At 42.2% G+C, this 19,577-nt stretch overlaps 1 protein-coding gene across 7 annotated transcripts in view; it reads left to right on the plus strand.

The window, feature by feature from the left end:
• The first annotated feature begins 1,259 nt into the window (after window positions 1-1,259).
• rapgef3 (Rap guanine nucleotide exchange factor (GEF) 3) overlaps window positions 1,260-19,577 on the plus strand; it is a 49,511-nt gene continuing 31,193 nt past the window's right edge. For 2 of the 7 annotated variants that reach the window (XM_021566114.2, XM_036947022.1), the window contains exons 1-2: window positions 18,024-18,158; window positions 18,522-18,566. In XM_021566114.2, coding sequence (XP_021421789.2) covers window positions 18,039-18,158; window positions 18,522-18,566 — 165 coding nt within the window. In that variant the 5' untranslated portion in view covers window positions 18,024-18,038. Of the gene's footprint in view, window positions 1,388-4,010; window positions 4,216-7,862; window positions 7,949-14,165; window positions 14,809-18,023; window positions 18,159-18,521; window positions 18,567-19,577 lie in introns of those variants that run through there. The other 5 variants (XM_021566108.2, XM_021566110.2, XM_036947023.1 and 2 more) reach the window with 5 other exon arrangements.

Genomic DNA, 19,577 nt, shown 5'->3' on the forward strand with positions numbered 1-19,577 from the left:
AGGGTGGATGGTAGGGTAGAAGGTAGGGTAGAAGGCAGGGTGGCAGGTAGGGTAGCATGTAGTGTCGCGGGTAGGGTAGAAGGTAGGGTAGAAGTTAGGGTAGCAGGTAGGGTAGAATATAGGGTAAAAGGTAGGGTGGCAGGTAGGGTAGCATGTAGGGTAGCAGGTAGGGTTAAAATGTAGGGTAGCATGTAGGGTAGCAGGTAGGGTAGAAGGTAGGGTAGCAGATAGGGTACAGGTAGGGTAGAAGGTAGGGTAGCAGGTAGGGTAGAAGGCAGGGTGGCAGGTAGGGTAGCATGTAGTGTCGCGGGTAGGGTAGAAGGTAGGGTAGAAGTTAGGGTAGCAGGTAGGGTAGAATATAGGGTAAAAGGTAGGGCAGAAGGTAGGGTAGCAGGTAGGGTAGCATGTAGGGTAGAAGGTAGGGTAGAAGGTAAGGTAGCAGGTAGAGTAGAAGGTAGGGTAGAAGTGTGGGAACGAGTGTAGAGCACATCAAACTAAAACAAACAACAACAACAAAATCATATATGTTAAAGTGATAAAGTCTAGTGCGGAACTGGATTATAACTAGGATTATATAGCTGAGAGAGTAAAATCGTTTGTTTTAAATCCAAGTTGCAAACAGCAAGCAAACGAACAGTCATCTCTCGACCGTAAATCACGTTATATGTCATTGAATTTTAAATTGTTCCTGGCTAAATGAGAGCCGATAAATGTATCTTAATTCTACAGCATTCACAGCAAATGATGTGGTTTTATTAATTGACTATTACAAGTAGGATCGAGACAGACATAGCTTATCTTTCCAGGTTGGTTGTCATAGTGTGTACTCAACAGTCTTTCACAGAGGTAAACCACATCCTTGCTTTGCTTTAGCAATGACTGTTAGAATGCTGTAGAAGTGTAACATATTTTGGCTGCAGGGACACTGATTCATAGATGTTTCTTGCCCCTGACTCATCACTATGGCCTCCATTCCAATGCATCATATCCAGGTGAGTACTACTGTAGTAAAGAAATATATAATAATAATAATATTGTCAAGTACACAGGATAGGTACAGTGAAATGGGTAGTAGCCTACTTTGGTGGTGTAGCAGAGTAGGGGGCCATTTTAGGACTGCCACAGTGTTGTCTACCTCCCCCTCTACCCGCCACTATTCTGACACCCCAAGCCCCTAGAGCACACTAGTCATATCCAATCAGACAGCCACAGGAAGCTGACACACACACACACACACACACACACACACACAAAGCTCACAAACCCAAACTGTGATGCACCATCAGTTGTCATATCAAAAGGACAGGAGAGGAGAGTGAAAGAGAAAGACAGCTTTGGGCTCTCAGAACAGAACACGGAGGCTGAAACATGGCAGAAGAGGTATCAGGTAAAAATATTTTAGTCTGTTATCACACATGTTAAAATTACAGAAATATCATGAGCTTTGGGCAAAATAAGTAATCATTTGTACTCATTGTGGTAATAATCGAGGATAAGTTAGTTTGGTACTTTTTTTGATGGGGGCACAATGTACTCATAATACACTTAAGGATGAATTTGATATTGATGTACATTTATGTGATACCAAACCAAGATTAAGATTATCAGGAGCAGATGGCCCCAATATCCCCATGTGCTGCTTCTCAGACACGGGACTTTCAAAGGTTATCAGTTGTCTTTTAGAATGTGAAGGTAGACAACAGCAATAAGCATTTCAGTGAGGTATAAGGAGAGACCCAAATGAAAGAGAGACAAAGGGATACCCATGAAACAGGTAGCTATTAAACATTATAAACTGGGTGGTTTGAGCCATGAATGCTGATTGGCTGACAGACGTGGTAAATCAGACCATATACCACGGATATGACAGAACATTTATTTTTACTTCCCTAATTTTAATATCAATAAGTCACCTCGGGCGTTTGTGAAATATGGCCAATATATCACGGCTAAGGGCTGTTCTTAGGCACGATGCAAATACCACAGCCCCTTGGGCCTTATTGCTTAATTATAAACCGGGTAGTTTGGGTCCTGCATGCTGATTGGCTGAAACAGCATTTCAGTCATGTGTATACCAGACAACATACCATGGCTATGACTCAAAAATACTTTACTGTTCTACTTATGTTGGTAACGAGTTTATAATAGCAATAGGGCTCCTCTGGGTTTGTGGTATATGGCCGTACCATGGCTAAAGGCTGTATCCAGGCACTCCGCTTAGGCTTATTGCATATATGCATAGTCACTTTAACCATATCTACATGTACATACTGCCTCAATCAGCCTGACTAACCGGTGTCTGTATGTAGCCTCACTACTTTTATAGCCTCGCTACTGTGTATAGCCTGTCTTTTTTACTGTTGTTTTTATTTCTTTACTTACCTATTGTTCACCAAATACCTTTGTTGCACTATTGGTTAGAGCCTGTAAGTAAGCATTTCACTGTAAGGTCTACTACACCTGTTGTATTCGGCGCACGTGACAAGTAAACTTTGATTTGATTTGATATTGCTTAATTATAGTCATCTCTCACATTACATCTGTTTCTAACACCTTCTCTCCATTTCTTATCACTATCTACTTGTCTTCCTCTATGAGCGTAGGGTCGGGTGAATAAATACTCTGCCATCCTCTCCCTACTTGCTAACTGGCCTAGGGAGACAATAGGAAGGAAAAGGTGAGAGGGAGGGTGTGAAAAGATAAAATAGCCTAAAACAGCATTACAATCGTACATACTATGTATGGTTCTGTAGGTACATGTTTCAAGGAAAAGGAAGAAGTCCCGTGATATAAACGTCTGGTGTTTTGCTCCCATGAGGTGCTTGTCCTCAAAAGTACTATAAGTTTGTGTGTGTGTGCACATTTTAGAGACAGTTGTAACACTGACGCACAACAAAGACAGCATGCTAAGAGCACATTCCGAATGGGCGTAGATGCAGGAAATTCCACTCCCTTTCCCAGAGGAACTGCACACACACACACACACACACACACACACACACACACACACACACACACACACACACACACACACACACACACACACACACACACACACACACACACACACACACACTTATCAATCTGATGAGCTGATGACAAGCTTGTTGTGGGGAAAGAACACCAGACCATGGGACTCCTTCTTTGTTAATTCAATCTGTAAATCAATGGTGATTAACAGTTTAGATACAGAAGAAAACAAATTCAGTATTCCTAAATTGAAATTAACAAATGAACCTGTAATAAATGTGCAAATTGAATAACAAATGAGCAAATAATGTGTCTCCCCTCAAATATTTGTATTTTAAAAAAATCACTTGCTATAAATCCACAAGTAGATATGATTTGAGAAAGGTGACTCAGACCGTAGTGTGAGGGTGTATTCACTAGGTGGCAGCATTAAATTCCCAAAATGGGAGAAAGTCCAAATGAGGAAGGGGAGATTTTGACAACATCCACAATGACTCAGACTGTGACTGGTGGTGAAGTGGAGGGAAGGGACACACATTAACCCCAGAGGATGACAATATTTATTAAGGCAGTGCTTGATGATGCTCGCTGGTTACTGTTTGGCCATCTCTTAGGGCCTATACTATACAAGGCCCAGCTAGCAGTTCTGAGCTCACAATGTTTACTGGCTTTTGTTTCAATGTGTTGCAATCATTTGTTTAAAAGATTGAATTATCGTTATGCCCTCAGTCCTAACACATGGTTTGAGATCAGCCGTGGGTCATTAAATAGGCGTGATGTATTTTTACCACATCAACCGTGTATCAGTAAAAGCTTTGTAAGTAGGCCTAAACCAGTCAACCAAAACTGTTGAACTACCGAGTTGAAACATAACAAACATTTGCAGCCCTCATGACACTGGACTGTGCACTGTGCAGTCGCTCTGTGAGATGCTATCTGATGGAGTCTAGCAGCTAGCTACAGCATGTGTTATTCCTTATCGAACAAACTGACGTGTTGACATTCCCTGAGGAGGTCATACAAATGAAAACTGGATTCCTTCTTCACTATGAGCATTCTTAAACCGGCATCTTGATGTCCCTGGAAGACAAACACTAGAGCCTCACTCAGCCTTCCGTAGCTTGTTCTGTGTATGTCTCTGCCAGAGACTGTACTTTTAGTTCTTTTGTTTTTTATGTTTGGGAATTTTTGATAGTCTCTAAGCAGGATTAAACATTCTTCACAGTCCTCGGGAAGACATATTTGGTAAGAAATTGTTATTGCCGGCTTTTCAGGTGGATTGTTCTCGTCCGAACTACAGGGAGAGGTTTCTTAGCCCGCTTTGAAGGGTGGAGACATTTCACGTAGACTACTGGTTTTTAATGGGTGCTATTTTAGGGTCAGGTGTTTGTTGTACTAGGCAGCACACTGCGTTTTGTGACCACCCTAAATCACTTTCTCACCTACAGTCTAGGGAGAGGATGATGAGGAGAGGTGATATCAGAAAAATACAACAGAAAAATACTTTGAAGAAAAACAACAGGTGTCTGGGTCGAGATAAAGAAGCCGAGACACCCTGAGATATTCAGCCTTTCAGATAAACTCTATCTCTTCTCAAGGTCCAGGGTATATCTCCTCAGTGGCTATATAGAATGACACAAGACAGAGTAGTAACTGAGGCAGCTTAGTAACTAGAAAGAGGCGGAGAGCATGAGCTGTGACACCATCAGTGGGGTCAGCCCAGGAAGGGCATCTCTCTGCTGGAACAATGGCTGGGATCTACTAACAAGCCTCATAATGTAACCATGTCACAGATGAGAATCATGAAATGACCACATTACGTTGTGCTACTGTAGGTGGGAGAGAGCAAGTGTGCGTCTGAAATGGCACCCTATTTCCTGCATAGTGCCCTACTTTTGACCAGAGCCCTATGCCGGCCCTGGTCAAAAGTAGTGCACTGTATAAGGAATAGGGTGCCATTTAGGACGGAGACCAAGTCAAGGGTCTGTCCAGCCTGACATCATACTGATTTACACTACCATTCCAAAGTTTGGGGTCACTTAGAAATGTCGTTGTTTTCCATGAAAACATACATGAGATTAGTTGCAAAATGAATAGGAAATATAGTCAAGACGTTGACAAGTTTATAAATAATGATTTTTAATTGAAATAATAATTGTGTCCTTCAAACTCTGCTTTCGTCAAATAATTACAGCCTTGCAGACCTTTGTCATTCTAGTTGTCAATTTGTTGAGGTAATCTGAAGAGATTTCACTCCATAGTTCCAGAAGCACCTCCCACAAGTTGGATTGGCTTGATGGGCACTTTTTACGTACCAATGGTCAAGCTTCTCCCACAACAGCTCAATAGGGTTGAGATCTGGTGACTGTGCTGGCCTTTCCTCTGTCCAGTGTCTGTGTATTTTTTGAGTGTACTATTTCACGAAGTTGCCAGTTGAGGACTTGTGAGGCGTCAGTTTCTCAAACTAGACACTCTAATGTACTTGTCCTCTTGCTCAGTTGTGCACCGGGGCCTCCCACTCCTCTTTCTATTCTGGTTAGAGACAGTTTGCGCTGTTTTGCGAAGGGAGTAGTACACAGTGTTGTACGAGATCTTCAGTTTCTTGGCAGTTTCTCGCATGGAATAGCCTTAATTTCTCAGAACAAGAATAGACTGACAAGTTTCAGAAGAAAGTTATTTGTTTCTGGCCATTTTGAGCCTGTAATCAAACCCACGAATGCTGATGCTCCAGATACTCAACTAGTCTAAAGAAGGCCAGTTTTATTGTTTCTTTAAATCAGAACAACAGTTTTCAGCTGTGCTAACATAATTACAAAAGCGTTTTCTAATGATCAATTAGCCTTTTAAAATACTAAACTTGGATTAGCTAACACAACATGCCATTGGAACACAGGAGTGATGGTTGCTGATAATGGGCCTCTGTACGCCTATGTAGATATTTCATTAAAGAATCAGCCGTTTCCAGTAACAATAGTCATTTACAACATTAACAATGTCGACACTGTATTTATGATTTATGAACAGATTACCGACCATTTTGAATCTCACCATACCTTCTCTGCTATGCAATCTGGTTTCAGAGCTGGTCATGGGTGCACCTCAGCCACGCTCAAGGTCCTAAACGATATCTTAACCGCCATCGATAAGAAACATTACTGTGCAGCCGTATTCATTGATCTGGCCAAGGCTTTCGACTCTGTCAATCACCACATCCTCATCGGCAGACTCAACAGCCTTGGTTTCTCAAATGATTGCCTCGCCTGGTTCACCAACTACTTCTCTGATAGAGTTCAGTGTGTCAAATCGGAGGGTCTGTTGTCCGGACCTCTGGCAGTCTCTATGGGGGTGCCACAGGGTTCAATTCTTGGACCGACTCTCTTCTCTGTATACATCAATGAGGTCGCTCTTGCTGCTGGTGAGTCTCTGATCCACCTCTACGCAGACGACACCATTCTGTATACTTCCGGCCCTTCTTTGGACACTGTGTTAACAACCCTCCAGGCAAGCTTCAATGCCATACAACTCTCCTTCCGTGGCCTCCAATTGCTCTTAAATACAAGTAAAACTAAATGCATGCTCTTCAACCGATCGCTACCTGCACCTACCCGCCTGTCCAACATCACTACTCTGGACGGCTCTGACTTAGAATACGTGGACAACTACAAATACTTAGGTGTCTGGTTAGACTGTAAACTCTCCTTCCAGACCCATATCAAACATCTCCAATCCAAAGTTAAATCTAGAATTGGCTTCCTATTTCGCAACAAAGCATCCTTCACTCATGCTGCCAAACATACCCTTGTAAAACTGACCATCCTACCAATCCTCGACTTTGGCGATGTAATTTACAAAATAGCCTCCAATACCCTACTCAACAAATTGGATGCAGTCTATCACAGTGCAATCCGTTTTGTCACCAAAGCCCCATATACTACCCACCATTGCGACCTGTACGCTCTCGTTGGCTGGCCCTCGCTTCATACTCGTCGCCAAACCCACTGGCTCCATGTCATCTACAAGACCCTGCTAGGTAAAGTCCCCCCTTATCTCAGCTCGCTGGTCACCATAGCATCTCCCACCTGTAGCACACGCTCCAGCAGGTATATCTCTCTAGTCACCCCCAAAACCAATTATTTCTTTGGCCGCCTCTCTTTCCAGTTCTCTGCTGCCAACGACTGGAACGAAATACAAAAATCTCTGAAACTGGAAACACTTATCTCCCTCACTAGCTTTAAGCACCAACTGTCAGAGCAGCTCACAGATTACTGCACCTGTACATAGCCCACCTATAATTTAGCCCTATCAACTACCTCTTTCCCAACTGTATTTAATTGATTTATTTATTTTGCTCCTTTGCACCCCATTATTTTTATTTCTACTTTGCACATTCTTCCATTGCAAAACTACCATTCCAGTGTTTTACTTGCTATATTGTATTTACCTTGCCACCAAGTCCTTTTTTTTTTTTTTGCCTTTACCTCCCTTCTCACCTCATTTGCTCACATTGTATATAGACTTGTTTATACTTTATTATTGACTGTATGTTTGTTTTACTCCATGTGTAACTCTGTGTTGTTGTATCTGTCGAACTGCTTTGCTTTATCTTGGCCAGGTCGCAATTGTAAATGAGAACTTGCCTACCTGGTTAAATAAAGGTAAAATAAAAAAATAAAATAAAATGATCAATTTGAAGTTATTTATTAATGGACAAAAACAAGGAAATTGACCCCAAACTTTTGAACGGTACTGTACATCTCCTGAAACTGTCCCCCAGGCCAGGGCATGACAGAAAAACAGAACCAAACGTATTGTGTTTCCACAGAACATTACTAGAGGAAAATGTATAGGAAAATACATTCAATTGTTTTTCCTCGCTCTTCTCTTTCACTTAGCAACGGCTTCAGCCATGTTCTCCATGGACACCTTCTTCAAATCTATCTTGTTGCCGTCCACACGGATAACACCAGAGGAGGGGGAAGTAAGTAATCTGTTTATACATCAGGTCACCAAGACAACCACGAGTTCTCCTTCTTCATAATTCAAACATGAACATCTTTAAAAGAAGGATAGAGTGTTATCTGAATTGTGAGGAAAGGGTTGGAGTGTTGAATTCACTATAGCGAAATTTGCCACTTTTACAATTCAACTTCTTTGTTTGTTTAACTCATGCATTAAATGTCCACAAAGAAACAGGACTTGGATACACTGTAATGTTTTACAGACACTGTATGATGACATGCATATTTGAATACCATTACGCACTTAATAATTAGGCTACAGGTAATTCCGGTTCAACGGGTTGTGTGCTGGGTTTCAAGAAAGGTCTGCGAAACCCACATGACTAATCACATCAGACTTTGAAATAGTTAATAAGACTTCATAGCAGAGTTGTTCTGTGTAGGGTGTATAGGGGGAGAATCACTCTTGCCGTCCGTCCTGTTACTATGTCATGCCTCCCCTGTTGTTTTTGTCTGTCCCTGGCCTGAGGCAGTTAATCTGTCTGTGTCCACGTGTCTGTGGCCTACTGCATGGTTAGACAGACAGCTGGGTTCACTCTGATAAGTGTCCACACACCCCAATCCTACACACACGCGCAGGCAGACAGACACGCCGACATGCAGACACACACACACACACACACACACAGAAAGGGAGAGAGAGAGAGTGAGAAAGAGAGGGAGGGGGGAGAGAGAGAGAGAGAGATAGATATATATAGAGAGAGAGAGAGACTTTGCCAGATCAATGGTTCTTTGGGAAGGTGATGGATACTGACCCAAATAACCCTTTGAGCCCTTCAATGGTTCTTTGCAGTTAAAAAAAATATTCTTTCCTCTTTTAGCGATAATTCAAATGTAGGGCCGGTGGGTCATTCTAATATTTTGGGACGTGGTTTTCTCACAGCTCTTTTAGTGATAACTAAAATGTAGGGCCGGTGGGTCATTCTAATATTTTGGGACGTGGTTTTCTCACAGCTCTTTTAGTGATAGCTAAAATGTAGGGTCGGTGGGTCATTCTAATATTTTGGGACGTGGTTTTCTCACAGCTCTTTTAGTGATAACTAAAATATAGGGTCGGTGGGTCATTCTAATATTTTGGGACGTGGTTTTCGCACAGCTCTTTTAGTGATAACTAAAATGTAGGGCCGGTGGGTCATTCTAATATTTTGGGACGTGGTTTTCTCACAGCTCTTTTAGTGATAACTAAAATGTAGGGTCGGTGGGTCATTCTAATATTTTGGGACGTGGTTTTCTCACAGCTCTTTTAGTGATAACTAAAATGTAGTGCCGGTGGGTCATTCTAATATTTTGGGACGTGGTTTTCTCACAGCTCTTTTAGTGATAACTAAAATGTAGGGCCGGTGGGTCATTCTAATATTTTGGGACGTGGTTTTCTCACAGCTCTTTTAGTGCAACCGGGAGTCATTCCAGTTGGTCTAATCTGTTGTGTTATGCTATTAGATGTTACATATGACTATGGTCAGTGAAGGTCTCTTGTGAGAATGGTTAATTAAGTCAGTAGTTCTCAATTCTCTCCTCAGGAATCACCAGCCGTACCAAAGCTAGCATTCCTGATAAAACTTGTTCAGAAAAACAATAATAAAACCAATGGAATTATAACCATTTAATATGGCTATTAAACCAGAGTAAGAAACACTGTATGGTTCTAAAAAGAACCATTCATTTTTTTTCTATAATATAGCTCCGAAAAGGGTTCACTGTAAGACGTTTCTGTAATTTCAACAGTGAAATACGGTAGAATGCACAGTAAAATACCTTCAGTGTACCTTCATTGTATAACTTCATAACTAGTTATGGTGCATTGTGGGAAGATGTTGTGGGCGAGGAAAGAGTTTCGGGCTCAAGAACATATTTTAAGGTGTGCCTTGTAAGAGGCTATATTTGTTGCACCCGTGAGAGGAAATGCTTTACCCTCACAGAATATAAACTCAGCAACAACAAAAAAACATCCCTTTTTCAGGACCCTGTCTTTCAAATATAATTCGAAAAATCCAAATAACTTCACAGATCTTCATTGTAAAGGGTTAAAACACAGTTTCCCATGCTTGTTCAATGAACCATAAACAATTAATGAACATGTACCTGTGGAACGGTCGTTAAGACACTAACAGACGCTTACAGACGGTAGGCGATTAAGGTCACAGTTATGAAAATGTAGGACACTAAAGAGACCTTTTTACTGACTCTGAAAAACACACAAAAAAAAAGATGCCCAGGGTCCCTGCTCATCTGCGTGAATGTGCCTTAGGCATTCTGCAAAGAGGCATGAGGACTACAGATGTGGCCAGGGCAATAAATTCCAATGTCCGTATTGTGAGATGCCTAAGATAGAGCTACAGGGAGACAGGACGTACAGTTGATCATCCACGCAGGGGTGTGTAACATGTGTAACAACACCTGCACAGGATCGGTAAATCCGAAAATCACCCCTAAGGGACAGGTATAGGATGGCAACAACAACTGCCCAAGTTACACCAGGAACGCACAATCCCTCCATCAGTGCTCAGACTGTCCGCAATAGGCTGAGAGAGGCTGGACTGAGGGCTTGTATGCCTGTTGTAAGGCAGGTCCTCACCAGACATCCCCGGCAACAACGTCGTCTATGGGCACAAACCCACCGTCGCTGGACCAGACAGAACTGGCAAAAAGTGCTCTTCACCGACGAGTCACAGTTTTGTCTCACCAAGAGTGATGGTCGGATTCGCGTTTATTGTGGAAGGAATGAACATTACACCGAGGCCTGTACTCTGGAGCGGGATCAATTTGGAGGTGGAGGATCAGTCATGTTCTGGGGTGCTGTGTCACAGCATCATCAGACTGAGCTTGTTGTCATTGCAGGTAATCTCAACGCTGTGCGTTACTGGGAAGACATCCTCCTCCCTCATGTGGTACCCTTCTTACAGGCTCATCCTGACATGACCCTCCAGCATGACAATGCTCGTTCTGTGCGTGATTTCCTGCAATACAGGAATGTCAGTGTTCTGCCATGGCCAGCGAAGAACCTGGATCTCAATTCCATTGAGCACGTCTGGGACCTGTTGGATCAGAGGGTGAGGGCTAGGGCCATTCCCCCCAGAAATGTCAGGGAACTTGGAGGGGCCTTGGTGGAAGAGTGGGGTAACATCTCACAGCAATAACTGGCAAATCTGGTGCAGTCCATGAGGAGGAGATGCACTGCAGTACTTAATGCAGCTGGTGGCCACACACTGACTGTTACTTTTGATTTTGACCCCCCCTTTGTTCAGGGACACATTATTCCATTTCTGTTAGTCACATGTCTGTGGAACTTGTTCAGATGTTGAATCTTGATATGTTCATACAAATATTTACACGTTAAGTTTGCTGAAAATAAACGCAGTTGACAGTGCGAGGACGTTTCTTTTTTTGCTGAGTTTAGTAATATACTGTATTTTAGGAATTCTATAAACCTTATTCTGAAAATCTACAGTAATTTGCAGGCCAATTGCTGCCAGTAATTTACTGTAAATCAGTTCCATACTGCATTTTTGTAGTGCCAAAAACCTTTGCAAATCTAGTGGGTATGTGGTATTGTTGTTTCTGATTAACATATTTTGAGGTGTGTCTTGTAAGAGGCTAGATTTGTTGCACCCGCTGTATGAATTTAACAGATATGTGGTAGTGGCTCCCTAACAATTGAATGTCTACAGAGGACAGATCAGAGTGACAGGAAGGTTTACACCTGTGTTGAGTGGCTAGCCATGTCTACAGAGGACAGATCAGAGTGACAGGAAGGTTTACACCTGTGTTGAGTGGCTAGCCATGTCTACAGAGGACAGATCAGAGTGACAGGAAGGTTTACACCTGTGTTGAGTGGCTAGCCATGTCTACAGAGGACAGATCAGAGTGACAGGAAGGTTTACACCTGTGTTGAGTGGCTAGCCATGTCTACAGAGGACAGATCAGAGTGACAGGAAGGTTTACACCTGTGTTGAGTGGCTAGCCATGTCTACAGAGGACAGATCAGAGTGACTAGAAGGTTTACACCTGTGTTGAGTGGCTAGCCATGTCCACAGAGGACAGATCAGAGTGACAGGAAGGTTTACACCTGTGTTGAGTGGCTAGCCATGTCTACAGAGAACAGATCAGAGTGACAGGAAGATTTACACCTGTGTTGAGTGGCTAGCCATGTCTACAGAGGACAGATCAGAGTGACAGGAAGGTTTACACCTGTGTTGAGTGGCTAGCCGTGTCCTTTTGATCTGTTTTTGCCCTGTAGTCACTGTTACTGTAGAAGCCTTTGTTAAGGCCTAAATTGCAAGTGATATAAAACACCAAATAGCAGTTGACATTCTGTAATATAGAATGACTTATTCATTATTAGCAACTTCGTAAAAGTTTTTCAATACAATTCAACAATAAAGTGCTGTTTTGCTGTATATTTAATGCAGCGTACTGTAAATGATGGTGCATTGTGGAAAAATGTTCTGGGAGGGGAAGAATTTCAGGTGTGTCCTGTACTATGTTTGTTGCACACGTTCGTGAGAGCCCTGTACCAATTTAAGTGATATGTGGTAGTAGTTCTCAACCAATGAAATGTCTATAGGGGACAAATGAGAGTGAAAGAGGGTCCTAAACCATTAATGGTTGACTATTTAATCATGTGCATTTGATCTGTTTTTCCCTGCAATCACGACCAGTTTTGAAGCCTTTGTTAAGGCCCCAAGAAGGGAAAGTGATATAAAACACCTAGTATTCATTAATATTCTGTAATATACAAATGCCTAGCAGCCAACCTGCATCCCTTGTAATTACAGTAAAATACTATAAAAATAACTTTCTTACATTTTATTAGTCATTACTTTGACGTTATAGTAATTTAGAGGAAGCAGATATCAAGGTACGGTGAATATCTCAGTAAGGTATTGTCACTATCAGAGTTAGTCAGAGCTATATCATAAGATACCTTGTTGTAATTACAATTATTTTGAAGACCAGTGTATCCTCAGGAGGCCGAAGAAATTTGGCTTGGCCCCTAAGACCCTCAGAAACTTTTACAGATGGACAATTTAGATCATCTTGTTGGGCTGTATCGTCGCCTGGTACGGAAACTGCACAGCCCGCAACCACAGGGCTCTCCAGAAGGTGGTACCGTCTGCCCAACGCATCACCGGGGGCATACTGCCTAACCTCCAGGACAACAACAGCATCCGATGTCACAGGAAGACCGAAAATGTGAAAATGAAAACTTGCAAAGAGCATTGGGTAATATGGGTAATTACAGTAATATGCTGTAATTGTAATTTGTACTGTAAATTAGATTACAGTAACTGACTTGGTACTGTAAATTAGATTTTGGTAACATTTGTGGTACCGTAAAATGGATTACAGTGGGTGTACTGTAAATGAAATTACAGTAACTTACTGGCCAATTGCTGCCAGTAAGTTACTGTACATTTTACAGGAGATGTTTTAGTGTTGTAACCATAGCGGAACCCTTTTTTTATTATATAGAACCTTAGGATAGGGTTATTTTTAGCACCATAGAGCATGACTCTTTATAGAACCTTAAGAAAAGGTTCCACATAGCACTAAAAGGGGTTCCGCTATGGTAGCAAGCCAAATAACCCTTATTTGGCACTAAATAGTGTGTACCTCTACCCCTAATCAAAGTGTTTTTGCACCAGTAACTCCTGATGTACAGGTGCTGCTCTCTGGACAGGATCATTGTGTAGCCTGCCCACAGTACTGGCCTGGAACATTATGAACACTTATATTTGATATACTTATCATTGACTCAATCTCATCTACCAAACTCAGGCGAAATACAGAGTGCTGGAGCTGTTGGAGCTCCGACTCAACATATTGTGTGGTGTGTTTTGGAATGCCCTACAAAATGTTAGAAAAATATATATATTTGTGACACATCCAACTGGGCACATATGTCAGTTCAACGTCTAGTTAAGATTTACATTTGGTTGTCAACTAACGTGAATTCAATGTGAAATAAACCCAAATGTTCATCCTGTAATTTGGTTTTTGGTTAAAAGTTGGGTGAAAAAAAACGAAATTCCGTTAAATATATGCATTTTTGCATATCCCACAAAGTTTTCGGCGTTAATTCAATGTCATGTCATCACATTGTTTTGGTTGAAATGACTTGGAAACAGACAGCGTTGATTCAACTACATAGTTGTTGTCCCGTGGGATAGGCCTACAGAAGTAGGATATACAAAAAGTTTAGAACAGCCATTGGAATGACTCCCAACTGAAATGTCATCGCAACTGAATGTTGGGAACACGAACAAGAAACAGGCAATTTGCTGCAGTGAATAAGAGAATCAGATCCTTCTGAAAAGGCCGCCGATTTTAATGACTCCGAAATCACTTGACAAGCAGCGGGGACTCATTTGAGAGCAAGTGTGCTTACGCAAAGCTACAATCATGCGCCTGTGCTGAGATAGAGCTGAGGCTGATTGAAAGTGGGTTGGAGTCTCGGTCGAGCAGAGGCAGCAGCCAGCAACGTCGTGCGAGGTGGCAGTGACAGCCGGGTTGAGTTTTGATGTAGGCACAGTAGCCTAACAGTCAGGTTGGAAACTTGGCTTTAGTGACACAAGAGCAACATGTGGCGATTCAACTGGTCGTGCAATGTCCACTGTCGGTATGCTATGTTGTTGTAATGTGGGTCCGGTCTTTGTAACGGGTAGACAGACATGCTTGGTGCTCCCGTCTTCGACATGCGTAACGGTGAAAGTTGTTTTGATTGACTTGAAAAAATATGCATCTGTTCCGGAGTTACAATTATCGAATTTTCCCGGATCATTATTCTGTGGAAACATCGACCATTCGAGGCATCAGTTGGGTATGTGATTATTGATGCCTATAATAGCATACCTTTATTTTGTATTTTATTTAACCTCTATTTAACTAGGCAAGTCAGTTAAGAACAAATTCTTATTTACAATGACGGCCTACAAAACCTACAGTTGCACAGGCTAATAGTATACTCATCTTGTAATGATGATAATCATCATCACTAGGCTACTTATCCTCATCATTATCTGTAACATCATTCCTTTTTTGTCCTTGCCTTGTGCTTATTGTTTAGCTTTGAGATGGTTTGATGATGATCTGACGATAGTGATGATGATTAATGATGATGATGATAATGATGATAATGAGTGCTCACGGGTCATAATATAATTCTTCATAAAAACAACTTTTTTTATTCAGAAAGTAAAGTATGACCTTGGCTGAAAATATTCTCAAAATAGTCACATCCATGGCAGTTTGAGACAGTGTTTTCGCAGCAAAAATAGGCCTTCAATAAATGAAATAGCCCATCGCGTGGACGTGTTTTGAGAGTGAGACTCACGTTCCAGGTAGAAATGAAGCACCACAGTACTTGATCAAAACATAATGTGGTGGGAGGTAGAACATTCTCTACAGAAAGTCTGCCTTGTGGCTGCACGCATGTCACCGTCATGCTCTGTCTCTCTGCCTTTCGCACACACTGCACACTTCACCAATCAGTTACTATAGGCACTACAAGAGGAGGGAAGACGGGTCACACTTGAAAACACTGCAACACTTCAGCATAGAAGTTTACGTCATCGTATGTGATTGTGCCACTGCATTAGTGTCTGCGTGGTGAGATGTGTGGGTGGTGTTTCACTGCAGAGGTGGAGAGTGAATGGGGCTGTGGAGTCAGACAATGTGTTGATGGAAGAAGTGTGTGTGTGTGGGGGGGGGGGGGGGGGGTGGGTGGGGGGGGGGGGGTGGGGGGCTCACCACATCCACTGTGACACAGTCTGTGTGTGTCCCCGAAACAAAAGCAGCTTCCTGCGTTGCATGTGAGAATGTGGAGAAGGTTCAGACTGACACAGGGACTACTAGTCTTGGGTGTGGGGCAGAGGAGAGGAAGCTAGTGGAGACCCAGACAGTTTTTTAAATTTTTTTTATTACTCTTGTTATTTATAGTGCATTGTTTATTGTTCACCTTCATCCCCCCCATTCGGTTTACATGGTAGACAAGAATGTCTATTTTCCCCCAGCCACAGGAAGATTCCGAATAGTGCTCCTTGTGAAAGATCTAAATTTGGCTTTTGACTTTGTTATTGAATTGCTCAGGATTATACAAATCTAGAGTTATTAACCTACAGACGTTGTGATTAGCTGAATCTGTGATGACCTGACTATAAAAAGGCATAGGTCTTATATATGATCAATAACAGCTTAACAAAGTGTTGCCTGTCAGTGGACAGTCCATCATTTTTTTTTTAAATAAACATATATTTGGCAATGTCTATGGAGTAGCCGAAACATATTACTGTAGGTAGGACGTCAATGGAAATATTACTTAATAGCCTGATCTTGTGTTCACGAGTAACAACTGGATTGGCTGAGAACCAAAATATTAAGATGGTTTAGGAAAGCTTCTAAATATCATATGCATAGTGAGTTTGTTTATGTGTATATTGTTCTTCCTCAAGTAGCCTATAGTTGATTCATTAGGACACCCTATGGTGATGATGTTTTAGTCTAGCCCGTCTGCTTAATGTCCTTAAATCCAGCTTGACCTAGTCCCTAGAGGTTCAACAACAACTACAACCCCTCTGATAGATAAATAGATCAATGCTTGATCTTATTCATGTCAATAGCTGTGGGCGCATTGCAAAATGTTAAAAGCTAAACATCCAACACCCTGTTTTTCGTTTGATATTTGTAAATACACTTATTACATTGATAATACAGTAGGATATGGAAATGTTAAATAATAGACTTAGACTGGAGATTGATTTCAGTTGGCCTTATTTGAACCATGGTGCAGTGCTTCATGCCTTAGATGATCAGGCAAACATCATTATTCCTAAAGCATCTGCGGCTCCACCTCATCTTTGTGTCTGTTTGATGATGTATCTGGAATGCTGAGGCGCCATGCAACAACATTAGACCCAATTAAACTGGCTTCACACTGGGCGCCAGCTAACTCTAGTTAATTAAGACACACATGGCACGCGTGGTCTGATACCACCACTAGTAGCAAATGCAGACAGAATCATTTTCCTAGAATGAATAGATGCTAATAAGGTCTGTAACCCAATGTCCATGCTTATTGCAATGCATACCAGTGCTGGGGTGGTGGTGATGACTCCTGGAGATAAACAGGACAAAATGACTCACATTGGTAGAGGTCTTCATAATAAGAGATACATAGCAAGAAGGGCACTTTTTGATAAGAGGGACGGGACATGGCATCTGGCATTTCCCACTGTATGCCCCATACTGCTGCCAGGCCTTCAACTTTGTTTCCTAGAGTTGTTTTCTAAGATGCAAGGGCTTCTCCAAGGGAACAAAAAAACAAAGTCACCATAGCCTACAGGTGTGTCTGTGCGGTGCTACATCAGGCAAGAAGTTACGCCTCTACAAGCATGGTTTTGCTGCTCTCAGCATGGCAGAGAGAGAGCAGAAGCGAAAGAACATATGAGAGAGACTTAATTATATTTTATAGAGTTGGCTAACAGCTGAAAAGGGCAATGTGCAGTACCTCTGGTTGGGAGCATGTGACAGTGTTGGCAGTAGGACCGACCAGCACAGTTTACTCTGTCAACAGAAAGGAAGGGTGGAGAGGTCTCCACGCAAGGAGCCATTGAACACCTGACTTAAGAGAAGAAAAGCAATCTAGTACAAAAATAAGAAAAGGGGATAGAAGAAGAATACTGACTGCAAATGGAGCTGAGGGAAAAAATGATGTGTTCAAACCATTTTCTTTTTTTAGTTGCATTTTATACCCAAGCCCAGCACAAGGCCATCAATAGCGCTCCCACACAAAGAGAGACGAGATGACAATAACTAGTCAGGTTCCATATTTCTATTTTTCATCATTTGAGCTGCCGATCCCACACCGCGACACAGTGAAAACGTGAGGCCTGTGTCTTATATAATCAATTTTCTTCTGAGTGGCCCTCAAGGTAAGGCAGTAGCCACTCATGAGTTAACAAGACCTGGAAAGATAGAGGAGAGAATGCCCTGAACAAATCCCTTGTAAATGACTGTGTACTCCGATGACACCTCAGCCAGCGGAGTCCATCCATGTCACGCAACTTAGCAGCTGGCTTGGGAACACATTTAGAGAGGCTGTCAGTGGATCATAAAAGAAGAGTTATAGAACAACAGAAGAGGAAGTGGGAATTAGGCTACAGCATAGTGTTGGTGAGTTGAGAGGAGGGTTTGCCCATATATCATTGGGTTTAGGACATATATTGCCTGAACCAGTAGACATATAGAAAACACTCACTGAAAACAAACTGAACACAACAGTATGTATCTCATTAGACATTAGAATATTTCACATTCAACCTATCTTTCTGGTCCCACCCAATGGTTTCTGAGAACAACCAGTTTAACCAGTTCTGTTGGAATGCCTATGAGAGGAAGCCATAATATATTATAGGCCTTATTATTCAGCAATGCCTTGATATTATAGGCTTTCTGGACTGGACGTGAACCTCTATGATAGAATAATGAAATTATGTAATAGTTGATTATGTTTCTTTCTCTCCCACTTTCCCCTAGACCCCACTGCCAGAGGCCCTTGACACACAGGACACCATGAAGCAGGTACGTAGTATGCCGATCAGGGACAGTGCCACACACACACCAGGGTTGGGCTCAGTTTGAATTGAAGGCATATTTTAGTTTACTTCCTGAATTGACTGTCTTCAATTCTAATTGATCCCAACCCGACACATACAAACACACAGTACAGCAGTACTTCACATCCCTACAGCTAGTCTTAGACCTTAATCAAACTGCTCTGGCTTCTGATTCATCTTTGATTAATCACAATCTTCATGAGAAGAGAACCAACAAGGTCATTGAGTTGCCATGTAGGAACATTATTTATGTCGGACATTTTGACCTCACCCTCAAATCATCTGTTACACCATAGAAACACCACATCAGCATAGTAGAAATGGTGACTGGAAGCTCAAGTACAGTAAATAGTAGTTCACCTCTTAAAGCTGTGGGTCCTTAGGGTTAAACATTTAGTGTTATTCATTTACGTCATATTACATCATATAATGCCCCACATTTTCTATAGTGTGCCATGTGAAATTCTAAGACTCGCAAGACCTTCAACATACACGTTGCCTCAATATGATGATCCAATGTATGAGCATAATGACATTCCTCAACGATTTTAGTCATCTCAGTTAAATGTCAACCGCAACCTGTTGACATCGGACATTGGCCCGGCCTTCAGGCTGTAGCGAATTGTTTCTCCTGGGTCCTTTTAGCCACTGCGCCAGCCTTTGTTGTTGCAGCGTTGGCATCTTCTGTAACTGCTGAACCTGTTCTTTTTGAGTTCCTAATATCACTGCTTGAGCAGTGGAGTCTCTAAGAACACATTCCAATCCAGGCGAGCACTGCAGTCACAAGGAGTCTAAAGGACACTCCACGATCCCCCTCCCACCTCCCCTCGCCTTCAGGCCCTCACTACCCCCCCTGCCTGACCAGAGCAGACCCAACCCTCTCACTCCTTTATCTAACTGCTCCTTCAATAGCCCCCTCGCAGGAGAAATCAGCTTGATAACGGTGTGGAAATGGAAAGACAAACCTGGCTCCTGA

Source organism: Oncorhynchus mykiss, chromosome 16, assembly GCF_013265735.2.
Source record: "Oncorhynchus mykiss isolate Arlee chromosome 16, USDA_OmykA_1.1, whole genome shotgun sequence".
Classification (NCBI taxonomy): Eukaryota; Metazoa; Chordata; class Actinopteri; order Salmoniformes; family Salmonidae; genus Oncorhynchus; species Oncorhynchus mykiss.